The following is a 14,453-nucleotide window of genomic DNA, read 5'->3' as shown; positions in this document are numbered from 1 at the left end:
GCCGCAATACCCCGGTAACTCTTACGGACATTACAAGCACTTTACATCAACAACAAGCAGGGCACTCTGAGTTTTAAACCTCGCATTTCAGTCAGTGCTACGCATGTCAGAATTACTTTTTACTTCAATGATCAAGGCTGAGGTGAAACTGAGGTGAGTACAAGATGACGTCCGAGAATTGTTGAGTATAATGTCGATCAATAATATACAATCACGTCTACAAGCCTCACCTTGTTAAATAAATATATTGTTTCCTGAAGACTTGCGCACTTGTGTGAATTTATCAAATTGTCTGAACCCAAGAAACACCATGCCATTGTCGCATATTTATGTTCCAATTTTCTTCCTTACCTAAGCGTGGACTACTTTCAAAGAAAATAAATTCGCCCGTTACGCGACACCGTCTTATTTAGTGTACGGCGAAAACGCATCGGACTTGATGGACTCGCGCGGAAAAGGCCGGGACCCACAGCTTAATAGTCCCAATCAGTTAAGCTTATGTGGAGGATGTGGATCGCTACCTTGAACTTAAGCCTACAACTGGCTAGTTGATAGCATTGTCGGTACCAAACTCGACTTCAAACTCCCCAATGCCTCCACAACTCCTCCGGATTCCCTGCGCAATACAGGATTCGACCCCCCGATTCCCCGGACGAAAATATGGGTCTGGTACAATGATGGCATGGTAACCCGTTGGTATTGGGGTCTCCGGGATTCCCCTAAAAACCTTCGCTTAGAGCTAGATCAGTTCCCATGCGTTCTGTTCTGCGTGTAGTCCTCTCTCTTACCACTCTATCCCCATAACCCGTTCATATACGCATAACCAACTTAATTCACCATATCCTCCCCATACGGCAAGATGAAACCAGCATTAGGCTTCCGTAGTACAAAGCTCAACATCGGGCACATCTGTACGGTCATTCTCCCGGCCTACATCTGCTTCCGTTATCTCATGGCTGTGACTTCGGGCATCGAAACTCGACAGTCATGGGTACACACTTTCCCCCAGATGGACACCGTCAATATGACTGGCTCCAAGGAAGCAGAAAACTCACGTATCAAGGGAACAGTAACGGCAATCTTCAATTTGGGCTGCCTCTGCAGTGCCCTTAGTTGTATACTCGTGGGAGGTATCCTCGGCCGGAAGAGAACGTTCTGGCTGGGTCTGTATCATCGGCTCCGTACTATAGTCGAGTGAATTCTCCTTGCCACAGTTAACAATTGGGAGGCTTATTGCTGGCTTTGGGTTTGGTGGAGTCACTGCTACTGGGCCAAATTGGTATGAACACTCATTCTCCTTGGCTATGCATCGTATTATAGGTATTTAACAGATTCTGATAACCAGACATTGATTCCTATAGGCAGAGTGAGACTGTTCAGCCCATGTTAAGAGGATTTATTGCCATGCTACAGAGTATCCTTTTATGTACCGGGCTAGCGCTGGCTGGGTGGCTGGAATACGGAGTCGCGTTTACAGACGGATCGGTGACCTGGAGGCTTCCTCTTGTATTTGCTTGTTTTCTCTGCTTGGGATTCCTATGCTGGGACCCCGTTTGGCCCGACTCGGTACGGTATACTCCCATCCATCATGATACATGAGAGTGCTAATAGCGTAGCCCCGGTTGGCTGATTAAAAAGGGCCGCATTGATGACGCCCGCAATGTCCTTGCCAAGCTCCGCGACGAGCCCATCGACAGCCCCAGTATCGTTCACCAAATCGAACAGATTGAAATGACGCTTCAGGAAACGGGACAGGGGTCGTTCAAGGATATCTTCGAAATGGACCAGCACAATTCGCCAACCGCGCCTTCATCGCTGTTGCGTTACAGATGGGCAACAGATCTGTGGGGCCAATGCGATAACTTTCTATCAATCTATCATATTCGAAACTTATCTTGGCATGAATGAAACTCTGTCGTTGCTTATGTCTGCGATTTTTTTACATGGTAAGTCATTCCCTTTCCCCTCCCGGCGTGGTCCAATGCCTGCAGGACGAATCTCCTTGCGGGATGATATTTAATACTATCGTGCTCCCATACAGTGCGCATTAAGCGACTGGCACGTTTGATCCAAGTCAACGTGCGTTGTATCTGCTTATTGATGTAACCATGCCACCACTCATCCTAAGCTGATCGAAAGAGAGGTTCATTTTTATTGAATGAATCGTTGATGTATTCCACGGCCTTCTGAAGGTTTGCAACAATGCCTATACAAGTAACACTTGCACCTCCCGATCCTTCGGGTAATGTCATACTGCAATGACCGCTTTGATCGCCTTCGGGGGGTATGCCTGGCTTGGAAGTATTTTCAATGAACTTGGCCAACTCTTCCTTATCTACCAGCTCTACATCCCCGAAGATCTAAATAGGACAAGTCAGTATATTCGTTGTCAAAACTGTCTTCATCATTGATCATTTATTTGCCCTTGACTTTATTCTATTGACCAGAGCTTCCATGAGGTAGAATTTTTTTCGATTCCGATTCGTACTCAGGGGCCAGCATGATGCGGTATTCCGGGAAGCCAGAGCTTCGGCTACGCCGTGGATCGTCCGGCTAAGGAGCTTTACTCATATCCACCGCTGGGTAACTGAGAAATGCGATTGTTTCTTGAGATGTAGGGAGGAAGAACAAGCAGGCCAAAGGCAGAAAGGACGGATGCCCTCCTAGAAGTGAGATCGTGAAGAATTGCGCAGACTTGCGTAGTCGAATAATGCCAAAGCGCTAACAACTGCACGAAAACCGATATCGCATATATCTGCCAGTGGACAACAGTCGGGGAGCCCCAGCAATTGAAACAGGGACTTGTAGGGTCTCAAGGCCGCTCCGGATAGGAAAGGATGGAAAGGATCAGCCAATTGAGGCTAAGAGCGGATTGGTCAACAACTTACAAAGCCGAGGATGATGGCACTAGCACAGCCTTGTGCTTACAGCTCGATGGAACACCAACTTCCACCATTTTAACGTAACTTATTTTCGTCAGCAACACAAAAATCCCCTCGATCAGGGTACGCGCGAAATCACCTTCGCAGAAACAACAACAATGTCTTTTCCCTTTCAAATAATTGACCACATCATTCCCGGGCAGCACATCCGAGAGTACCCACAAAGTACCCGGGGCAGACAAGAAACCCCTCACCAGCTCGCGATCAAACAATATATCCCTCTCGACCGCCCCGATCCAGTGCCTGACAACGCGATCACCATTATCGGGTCCCCTGGTAATGGCTCTCCGAAGGAAACCTACGAGCCCCTCTGGGAGGACATCTACACCGAGTTGAAGCATAGAGGGGTGCCTCTGCGGGGAATCTGGATGGCAGACACATCCAACCAGGGGGAAAGCGGGGTTCTCAATGAATATATTCAAGGCGATCGCAGTAGGTCAATGAAGTTCTGCTTGTGTGCATCGATATGGCAAAGCGCTGGACTTGAGGCTAACTGATATAAATTCATGTGACGTGCAGCAAATTGGTACGACCATTCCCGCGACCTCCTCCTGATGGTCAACCAATTCCGCGATGAGATCCCTCGTCCGATCATCGGTGTTGCGCATGGCATGGGCTGTGCACAACTGTAAGCCTCATCGCTCGGCCATGATTCTTTCACACCAAAACCTCTAACAAAGAGAACAGGGTTAATCTTTCGATCATCCATCCGCGCCTGCTGTCCACGCTCATCCTCTTCGAGCCCGTCATCATCGAGGCTTCCTTCGGTGGTCCCAACCCAGCGCTTCCCGCTAGCCTCCGCCGAGACCTTTGGCCGAATGCCGAAAGCGCCAAAGCATCATTATCGAAAGGCCTCCGAAATTGGGATCCTCGTACGCGAGAAAGATACCTCCAATACGGGCTACGCAAAGTCCCAACTGCACTATACCACCCTTCAGATCCAAAAGTTGGCGCCGAAGCTGTGACGCTAAGAACAACAAAGCACCAAGAAGCGTGGAGCTTCTCTACGATGAACCTGGAATCCGAGCATCTGGACCGACTCTTGCTACCTGACTGGGATAGTGAACGGGAACGGCCGTATCTCTTTTCACGCCCGGAATGCTGGTCCGCCATGAGAAATCTACCGTTTCTGAGACCGAGTGTCCTCTGGGTCTTTGGGGAGAAGAGCTTCCTGTCTTTGCCGGACGCGCAGGACGTCAAGATGCGAGTAACAGGAATCGGAGTGGGTGGTAGCGGTGGGGTTCAAACTGGAGCGGTAGAAAAGGCTGTCCTGGTAGATGGGTCGCATACTCTCGTTTTTGAAAATGTCGGATGGTGTGCAGAGACTGCGGCCGGATGGATTCGGAAGTGGTACGCCGGCTGGTTGAAAGATGAAAATTTTTGGTCTGAGTACAGAAGCCGGCAGTCGGATCATGATATGTTAAGATTGTCAAAGGAAGCAGTCCAGGTGGCGAAAATGCCAGTTGGAGCAAAGAGAGGAGAGGCTTGTAAACTGAAATTATAAATTGATGACACTAGAACTCTGCCACTGTCCTGTCCCATGTCTTCTGGGTAGACGTGCGTCCAAGGAAATCATGGGAATACTCCAATCTTCATGCAAGCTGGCTGCCCGTCAAAACTTAACTATTTTCCACGCCTAAAAAAGCCCATAACTCCTATTCGTCGTACAACTGTCATCTCATCTCGGGTATGATGCTAGCAACCGTATGTACAGACTCTGTCTCAGGCAAGTAATCCCAGTCCCGATCATTTTAGGGTGAAAATACATATATCTTTCCGTTCGCATTGTTCCAACTAAAATAAGGTGAGTTATAAAATTCAAATTAATTATATTACAAGAATATCATCTTATCAGCGGTCGAACAGAGCAAGTCCTCAATTACTGACCAATAATATAGACTGGCTATCCGCTGCTGAGCTGATCATTACATTTGATAGCTCTAGGTTTACAAGCCAGATATTTTTCTCATAAATGCAACTTCCAAGCTTGACAAATATTCCCGTAATGAAAATGAGAAATCAATTGAGAAAACTATATTGGGTTAGTTTTGCTTTGGTAAATTCCAGAATTCACTTGATAAGGATTATTCTGACTATTCACTTAGTATATATTTGGAAAAATCCAGAGAGTATAATCCAAGAATATCTCAGAATCCTGTAATCCCAGGACTCGGTGCGGGGAAGCTAGATCAGATAGAGACTGTAATAAAAACTACAACATGCAATAATGAATTGATTGCATCGATCTACAAAGTATAATAAGAGGAGTCCGCAGGATATCCACCGGTTTATACTTCTGCAGAACTTCAACAACCGCTTGCTGGTTTAACCTAGCAGCTAGATTAATAATTATAAATTCTTTATTATCTCTTATATTCTGGTCAGATTCTTTATTCAGAAATTTAAAACAGATTTCATATTAGTTAAGCTTCACTTTTAACAAGAAATTCCAATAATTCATTCTGAGCTGAGGGGAGTTGATCCTCCGCGATGGTTAACCCCTTGTATTGTCGGCGTAACTATCTTCCAACTCCCGAGTTTGCCTGCTAGGCCATGTCTTGAACCAGACATGCAGTAAGACTCGTCTATAAACTGGCAAAGCATATTCAGGCTCATACAGAGTAAATATAATGTTCAAAACTTCAGATAGGAGGTATCGAACCCCCGGGAGATCGCGAAAATGGTCTTAAGGCTGTTTCACGGAGCAGATTTTGATACGGTACTCATAAAATAAATATTGGTATATATCGTGCTCATAGATGTGGACAGCTTCAACGTAAGCAAACAATAACTGGATAATAGATTCCTATACGAAGAGCCAGAGCATACAAATAGTGAGTCCCATAATATAGTACCTGTAATGTTTGGAATCAACATGCAAATAGACAGCCAAATTAGTGAACCAAAGTACAATGCTACGAAGAGCCTCACCGATATGTTACTATGGATAGTAGCTAGGCTTTGGGGCGTGTAGGATTTGAAAGAAATATCATAATGAGCCAAGCAAATGTGTATTGAATCTTACTACAAAATCGGGTAAAGTTGACTTCCTCACTAGGCTTATTCAGTGCATACTCTCCAGGGGAAAACTTCGGACCAGCAATGGAAACTCCTTCCACTTCTTACTTCGATTCCTATCCGATTGCAACGGCCAGAACTCCTCCAAAACCTCCTTGATATCCCGAGGGATATGGACGGGCCCCGAATAGCCAATCTCGTCCTCACGACACAATTGCCACGCGACTCCCCCAATCTCCTTGACCTCCACTAGCTCATCCGTATTGAGGTAAAAGTCATTTCGGGTGACAAGGAATGATCTAGCAAGCTGCCGGATCACATGTTCCAGTTCTCGACTAAAGCCATCTGCTCCCACGAGATTGACGCGCAAGTTCTTGATTTTGCGAGTCTGCTGGTGAACGAAAACAAGCTTAAAGATTTCGGTTACGAGGCTTTCGTCAATGGCGGAGTTGATGAGAATCTCCCGGAGGCAGCTGGGACCTGGGATTTCGTCCTCTTGTGGCGAACTCCGAGGATCGCAGTCAAGATCGAGGTAAACGGTCTGAATGCGCGAAAGCTGCCCGAGGGCCTTATAAATCTCGCACTCCTGAGCATTACCCTGAGACCGCTGTAGTGGCATGCGGAGCTCTTCGAGTCGCGGGCATAACTTGGCTATGGACCGAATGTGTTCGCTATTGAAGATAGGGTATTTGAATCCATCTGGGGGTGTTCGCGGATGCCGATCGGAACCCTCAAGACTGAGGCCCTCCAAGGAGTGGTGGGAGGAGAGAATGCGGGATAGAGAGGAAAAATTTCGCAACCCCCGCAGGCACAAAAACCGTAGCGGCCTGAATGCTTGCACTGCAGATATCATTTCTTCATCATCCCATGTGGAACCCTCGGGATCATTGTACCAATCGGTGATGCGTTGCTTATTCCAGGGAACCATATGTACATACAGACGTTCCAAATGACCGAGGATCGATGCTGCTTTACTTAACATAGCCGGCTCCGAATTGACGGCCACATCAAGGGATCGCAGTCTAGAGAGATCAACCATGGTTGAGATATTGAGAAGGATGCGCTCATACGGGTGATGAGGATCGCCATTGATGAAAGTCAAGGTATCTATGCAGGGTGAGGTACGAGAAGGCTTCGCCTGGGAGGCAAACTCCTGCCATTCCCGTTTGACTTTCATAATCGGATTATCACGCCGGGCGGGCATCTCGTCAACGAGCAAATGTTTAAGATTCGGGGCCGTGAAGATGAAAGAGAAGGCCTCGTCGTTATGTATCCATCCCTGTTCAGGATCCTGGCCCACTGTATAGACCGCCTTGAGGGTACGAAGTGCTGAGGAACGCAGGATGTTGAGGTCAAAAGGCTCTTTGAACTGTTTACCAACGCAACGGTGGGAGCGTCCTAGACCGGGTAGGTCAAGAGTTGGAGACTGGGAAGTCCAGACATCCAATTGGCAGGCTGGGTGTAACTGTTGAAGCGCTTGGAACAGGCAAGTAGGAAACATATTGAGCACGGCGTAGCTGAGTAGCCGAAGATGCTGCAAGCGCGAAAGGAGGTCGATTATCGGCTCCCAGTCCTCCTGCCGATAATAGGCGAGGGTCCAGGTCAGGAACTGGAGTGAGACGTCACGGGTTTCCAACAATGAGTCCTGAAGGAGTGTGTCCATTGAAGCTAAAGGGTTGAAGAGGACATATTCATTTGCCCAATTCTTCTGCTGCCACAGACATTTGGCTGTTTTGGTTTCGAGCCCTGGCTTCTTCAGACATACGAGTTCGAGGGTTCGTGCATATCGTAGGTACTGACGACCAAGGCCATCTGTGCGAAGCTCGGACATGTCATTCTGAAGATCTGTGCGGTCGGAGAATGCCAGTCGAAGGTGCCTGTAAAGCTCCGTAGCTGCGAAATCATGCCATTCTTTGCTTGCTCGACTTAGAGCGGACAGATCATGCCATGAGTAATCACGGACCTGTGGGTTTGTGAGTCTTTGCTTCCGTAGTTATAGACAATTCATTCTGCCACTTACAGAAAGGCAAATCCGTCGTCGCACTTCCACAGGCAGACAATCTACGGTAGGCATGATTTTCGATGGGATGGGGAGTGACGGGTAGAGCGGAAGTTGGAATACGAAGGTGGTCTAATAAGAAGAGTTCAGACAGGTACACAGCACGATTGATCCACGGTTCCAAAGGCGGCTAGCCAAGGAAGTCCCTTAACGTACCCACCAAACTAAATGTTGCCTAGTTGAGCGCACCCACACGCGACGGGTTTAGAAAAGTAGTAGATGCACTAGGTTAGGAGGTCTTGGCCCTGGAATTACGAGCCTGGCCGCAGTAGAAATCTGCTCTTCCCCGATGTCAGAATTAATGTTTTGGTCAATCCTCTCCGGTACAATCAATAAGCGAGCTCAATCTCTCGTGACAGGCAATGGGGTCAGAAAATTTCACTAGCTCAACTACAATGAATACCTCGGCAGGGGCTTGGCTTGGCCCCTTAGGACGCTTTGTGGAGCTACCTTTCCTTTGACTCCAAAATTGCGCTATTTCCTCCTTAGCGGACTGGACGACTTGGCGCCTCTGCTTCCGCAGTTCAGTCATTGTGAACCTCCATACTAAGGGGTTGACGATGGCCTCTCTACGAGTAGCCACTACATCCACACATAGGCTTAGGAGACGTCTTTTGGATGAAGATCTATAGGAAGTGGCCTTGTAAATATAGGTGGGTCTGTCTGTGTGATGTGTTCTCCGTAGAACCCTGTCACGTGCTATGTCAGGCCCCCAGCAGGCATTTAGAAGGCTCTACCGTACATCTTGAAGAAAGATGACCCAGAGCATATACAAGGGATGTACTAGTATATACTATATAGGGCTAGGTATAACTATCACGGTATAACCTTAGACGAGGTAGTCAGAGCATTAGCCATCGCCTCCAGAAAAGGGGCATCCTCACGAAGCACAAAGCCTCGTATTAAAACCCTCCCAATATCTCATAGAGATAGCCTGAGCTATTCGGTCAAGAAGCTGACAAATAACCCTGCTGGGGAGCGCGTAAGACACAATATAGATGTCGAAGCCCCCGTTTTGCTACCTTCCCGATCGAGTATTCTGCTGCTTTCCTACTAGGATAGCTTAGGCGTATACTGGGAGGCCTTTCTAAATGACTAACATCTTATATTGCTTACCCTGGTATTCAAGTAAAGCTTTCGATCACTCGAGGATCGCTACGACTTAGGTACCGGAAATCAAAGCAATTTTCACAGGTTAACGCTCTATCCTGACAACGTATTTCCGTCTGCTGGAACCCAGCTTCAGGGAAATATGAGGTGGTTATATCTGACAATCTCAACCTCGAAGGCTTCCAGTTCGCTCAAGGCTGCCAGTACAATCAGTTTCGCTGGATCATTATCATGGCTCTCATCGCTCCACACTTTACGCATGGCCGCAATTCCATTTGTGATCCAGGTTGAGGTTCGTTCGACTTGGTACTCAATGTAATCATGCCACCATTCATCCCACGCAGGTAAGAATAAGGGCTGGTTATTATTAAAGCGGGAGTCCACTTCCACCCATACCTCACGGAGATGTGATACAAGTTCAACAAACGAGTCCTTCACGTCCTGGTCGTTGAGGTAATGCCAAACTGCAATAGCTGCCTTGATTTCCTTCAGTGGGATTCCCGGATTAGAGGTATTCTCTATAAAGCCAGCACATTTTGTCTGATCAACGAGATCAACGTTGCGGAAGATCTGGACGGTAAATTATTAGAGGGCGTTCGCTATGTTATAGTAGATTGCTTATCTTGTACTTACCCGTGCCTTCATACCATTCACAGCTTTTTCAAGGAGATAGAAGTTCTCCTTGTTCTTTGACGTTCCGAGTGCGGCCATAATTCTGAATTCAGGTGACTTGGCCCGTCTGTCCTCGTAGGGGTCGCCAGGATAGATTTCCGCTTTAGGCATCACCGACTGATGCAAGAAGTCAATACCACCTTGAGATGTTGGAAGGAAAAATGTGCAATCTATGGGCTGAAAGGATGCCGTACGGCCTGAGGTCAGTTCTCCAGTAGTGGCAAACCGGAAAAACATCGGGACCATCTGGAGCTCCAGCACGTGTTCAGTGTCATAGTTATTCGCGTCCTTCTCCATTGGGTCAACCAAGGGGTTTGCGCAATCGGTACGACTTTGATATGTTCGAGCTTCCTTGTATTGGACGTCTGTTGGCTGCCATCTGCCAGCGCTGGGGTAATAGACAGGTTTGATCTTCAAACCGTCTACCCAGTCTCCGGTTCCGGCGCACCACACTTTGTATGTTTTCGGGGCCGCACGCTTTTCTAAAGTGCCGTGTGACGGAGCAGAAAGCATTCGCTTATCCAAAGTCCCGTCGTCCTCATCGCTGCTACTGCTACCATCATCATCGTCGTCATCATAATCCGTCTCGCCGTCTAGTTCGGCAGTCCTGCATAGATCGGGATCGGCACCCTCATCACAAGGATCGCCCTGACATACTGGAATTGACTTTTGTTGTGCCATGTCATTCCAAGTAGTAGGACGGCACAAAATGTTCTGTGCGACATACTTGCCTCCCATTTCATACCACAACCTTGTTTGCCGGACGAACGATCTCAGCGTACTAAGAACAAGTCCAGTCAAAGAGTTACTCTTCGCCCAGTCATCCCAATAGCCAGCCTCTAACTTCTCCTTGGCATTGAGGTCGGTATCATTCTTCACTAGCAACGTGTAAAGGAGCGGAATCAGAAACTGCAGGTCCTCGTACTTGTCTGTGTCTCGCCCGAAGACATCTCTGCGACTGAGACTGGCACTCTCACCCATGGAGCAGGTACCATCTTCCAGGTAATTATTCAACGAGCTCCGGAAGTCGGCCATCTCGGGGTTGGTTTGGCTTTTCGAAGTATAATAATTGTCGGTGCAACAGAAGGCACGAACACCGCCTGCGCAGTTTTCATCATATCTGTATGTCGCCAGTCGCACCATGTCCGAGGGACATGAATCCACACAGTAATCGTCTGGTTTTCCTTTTGGTGGACTATCAACTGAATCATACCAGTCACAATTGTCCCATGTCTTTTTGTCCTGGGTTGAGTCATAGCACAACTTCCGCTCCTGGACAGCTATGCCGTCGTCCTAAGAAAAACTTCTGACATTACACACAGCGTCTCCGCTTCCTGCGGTTGCGAGAGCGAGGGTGGTTGATTTCTTGTCGTCTACTACCGGGCACTCACCCCAGTCACACATTGGGGCCTCGGACCATTGTAGTGTATTGTAGAGGCCTGTTGAATCCTTGTTCGATTCACAACAAGCTGCCTCGTAGTCGTGATGACACAGTCCGTTGGAGGAAATTGAACCGATCTCGAAATAGCCTGATGGACAGTCCGGGCTACAATTTCCATTGTTGTGGGTATACCATCCGCACTTGGGGACGTCCTCCTTTGGACAGCACAAAGTGTGACTGGCTCCCTTGGGGCAGCGGATCGAATCCAGCATCAGCTCGCCCTTTCGATATTTCGGGTCTGATCGCGAGATGGCAACGTAATCACTTGGGCAGGTTTGGCCGCATGAGGTCCATTTGCACTGTCTGATCCTCTCGTCTCGCGTGACAGTCAAACCATTAGGCGAGACTTGAAGCTTCTTAATGGGTTTGATCTGAGGGGATATACTTGCCAGAGCGCTCGAGTAAGCGCCGTCGTAGGTATCGTGGCTCACAGCCCACACCATAATACCACCTAGGCATGTTTTCTTCGCAAAGTCAATGCGCAGCTTGAACGTCGTTTTATCATCGTAAGAGGCCCATTGATTACCCCACTTGAGGATCTGCACGGCAGCCTCTTTGTCCAACGACGGTGTAAGACTTTTATTGGCTCGGATATCATCAAGTTCGCTGTTCATGAGTATGCCAGTCTGTCGGCTACAATCCCCAGGATCTGATACAGACACGAAACGGCATCCCGGGTCCCTAAATGCACAACAGCACGCATCAGTATTCCGCCTGTATCTTGATTATCAGTCATGGTGGAAAGAGGACGAACATGCACTTGGTATCCTCCACAGTGAACGCTCGTGAGTAGAAGGCGACACCCATAACTACTTTGTCCGGAGATATATCATTTCTCCACAGAAGGTCCAAGCTATCTGTGATCTCGGTGAGGTTGGTATGTGCATCCAAGTACTCGCCAGTCCACTTGTTTCCTGGAATAATGAGGTGTAAGTTTGACTATCTGGTTTCGAAGGTGTTATCAAAAGAAATACCTTTATCCCATGTGCCATGAAGATCATATGACATATAATTGAAGTAGTCGACGCTTTTGGCAAGTGCCTTGATATCGAAATTCCTCAAGTACCAATAGGACGTGGGAAGTGTTAGACTTAACTCGTCACGGCCACCAGTGCCTTTCAGCGCATTTTTCAGGTTTAACATGAATTTAGGAAAGTTCTGGAAGTCCTCTTTTCGTCCACTGCGGTCGCTATCCACGGGGTATTCCCAGTCAATGTCCACGCCGTCAAAGTTGTAAGTGGCCATGAAAGAAGCTAATGACCGGAAAAACTTCATCTGGTTGTCTTCGGAAGCAGCGAGTTGTGTGAAAACCGAAGCCGTAGTACCTGGGTCATTGAAGCTCCAACCGCCGATGGCTATATTCACTCGTAGGCCAGGGTCATGGTCTTTAAGTGAAGTTAGTCTAGTCATAAGTTTAGCTTCCAACGCCGTGGGTGGAAGGACCTCGAATGTAATCGGATCAATAGTTGCAAAGGCGTAGTTTAGATGAGTATAGACTCCCTTGGGTATCTGCTCTGGCCAGAATGCTTTACAAGGCCTTGTGGTTGCCCAGCCTTCATAATAACCAACGACGCGCCGCAGCCTTTGTGAAGGTACACAAGAAGGACGTTTGACCTTTTTGTCACCACAGAACTCCTCGGTCGTTCCACAGAATCCGTACTTGCTGCAGCAGACGTTCAATGGGCAGGTGGAAGAACTCGAGTACTCCAGTCCCCAGTTCCCAGGGTCACATTCAGATGTACGTTCGCAATTAGCGACGCAGTTTTCTTTACCGCAATCTTGTGGAAGTCAGCTTGGTGAAAGGGAAGTATGCGCATAGAAAGATTTCTGTATTCGAGCGTTCACATACAGTCAGGACCGTATCCACAGACTCCAAATTTGGAGCAGCATCCCTCAGCGCACGGCTTTGTTGCACTGCATTCTGTCGTGGCCTCATAATCACAGTTTGCGATGCAGTCTGCTCCCTAGAATTAGAGATTTGCAATTAGATTTGATCAGTGTGTAAACGACAGAGAGCCCCGAAGACTTACGCAGTGATCTTCTCCAGTTCCACAGTACCCGTATCTGCAAGGCCGGAATGGTGAGCACAATTACTTCCCTGATCGTGTGAAACCAGCCCGGAAGGGGTAGGGCTTACTTTGAGCAGCATCCTGTTGCACAGGGATTTGAAGCACTACAGCTCTGTGCCAAAACAGTTGAAATATTGCAGAAGATAGCGAGGAAAGCGAATGACAAGGCCAATAGGCCAGTTCCCGTACGGAGGGCCATTCCTTGCACCGCCCGAACGGTAACCGATTCCAAAATTACCCGGGGTATGCAAACAGAGTGAGATACAAAGTTAAAAGGGGGAAAGGCGAGGGGCTTCTAGTCAAGTTATACAACACCGATGTCTCTACCACCTTCATCAATTCGTCTGCTGCCGAAGTCATCCGACACCCGGATAGTAAGACTGCGCTATTACGTTCGAAAGCAGCTTCAGACACCCTCCTGAAGCTAAGGCATTGCGGGTCTGAGTAGGATATAGCACTGCAGTGGCTAGATTCTCAAAGGGCTACAGGGGCTGGGTCCAAAGGATAGACATCTCGCCTTCACTATCCATAAATGGTTTCTTTCTGGCCAGAGGGTGGACCAACCCGCCGAGGACGCATGTAACCTCGCGAACCACGCTGGCATACCTATGAGCTAGCGTGACTAGATGTTAGGCTGGGAAATTCCTGTCCTGTTGTATACACATGTTACTAATAGGGGTTTCTGGTATTAAAACAAAGAATCCATGGATATGGGACCAGATTGCCTAATGTGGCTTGCTCAAGATAAAGACTTTGGGTTTAATTACAGCTATTGCCAAGCTCTAATGTCATTGAGGGAATTAGGGACCGTGTATAGACCGGTATAAGCACAGGTGACAGAACAGAAGGGATGTAGATATGCCAAGACCACCGGTCGATGCCAAGGCCGTTGCCGATGCCAAGAAGTGTCCGTCGACACAAAAACAAAATCGGGAAATGAAGCCTCATTATCGAGCCTCCGCCCACTTTGGCACCCACGTTAGCCTGCGCCGGACGATCCGCTAAATATCACTATTGAACCTAATGAAGAGGTATCGCGCTCTCAATGGCCTTATTCAGATCATCCATCCACTTGGTGTTCCTCGGTGGCACACACCGAGCGCAGACCCTGAATGCGGTACGGAGTACTGCTCCGACAATGT

General features: G+C 48.0%; 4 protein-coding genes across 4 annotated transcripts; 2 read left to right on the top strand and 2 right to left on the bottom strand.

The window, feature by feature from the left end:
• Positions 1-859: 859 nt before the first annotated feature.
• On the top strand, positions 860-2,020 carry An19g00130 (uncharacterized protein; the record flags this gene model as incomplete). Its single annotated transcript, XM_059745920.1, is given in 3 exon segments — positions 860-1,279; positions 1,362-1,571; positions 1,617-2,020. Coding segments are annotated over 3 exon segments (1,034 nt in total), but the record flags the coding sequence as incomplete, so codon positions are not given.
• Positions 2,021-3,496: 1,476 nt separating this feature from the next.
• Positions 3,497-4,446, top strand: An19g00120 (uncharacterized protein; the record flags this gene model as incomplete). The annotated part of the gene is made up of 3 exons (XM_059745919.1): positions 3,497-3,570; positions 3,630-3,814; positions 3,881-4,446. 3 exons carry the CDS (start codon positions 3,497-3,499, stop codon positions 4,444-4,446), a joined length of 825 nt encoding a protein of 274 aa, XP_059605056.1.
• Positions 4,447-6,006: 1,560 nt separating this feature from the next.
• Positions 6,007-8,551, bottom strand: An19g00110 (uncharacterized protein; the record flags this gene model as incomplete). Its single annotated transcript, XM_059745918.1, has 4 exons — positions 6,007-7,605; positions 7,726-7,923; positions 7,981-8,091; positions 8,423-8,551. 4 exons carry the CDS (start codon positions 8,549-8,551, stop codon positions 6,007-6,009), a joined length of 2,037 nt encoding a protein of 678 aa, XP_059605055.1.
• Positions 8,552-9,747: 1,196 nt separating this feature from the next.
• An19g00100 (uncharacterized protein) lies at positions 9,748-13,510 on the bottom strand (the record flags this gene model as incomplete). Its single annotated transcript, XM_059745917.1, has 7 exons — positions 9,748-11,043; positions 11,122-11,923; positions 11,997-12,156; positions 12,217-13,020; positions 13,092-13,206; positions 13,273-13,306; positions 13,380-13,510. The coding sequence occupies 7 exons, from the start codon at positions 13,508-13,510 to the stop codon at positions 9,748-9,750; spliced, it is 3,342 nt and encodes a 1,113-aa protein (XP_059605054.1).
• Positions 13,511-14,453: the final 943 nt, after the last annotated feature.

Source organism: Aspergillus niger (genome assembly GCF_000002855.4).
Source record: "Aspergillus niger supercontig An19".
In the NCBI taxonomy this organism is placed as follows: Eukaryota; Fungi; Ascomycota; class Eurotiomycetes; order Eurotiales; family Aspergillaceae; genus Aspergillus; species Aspergillus niger.
The sequence above is the reverse complement of the archived record's forward strand: the minus strand, read 5'-3'. Positions and strand labels throughout refer to the sequence as shown.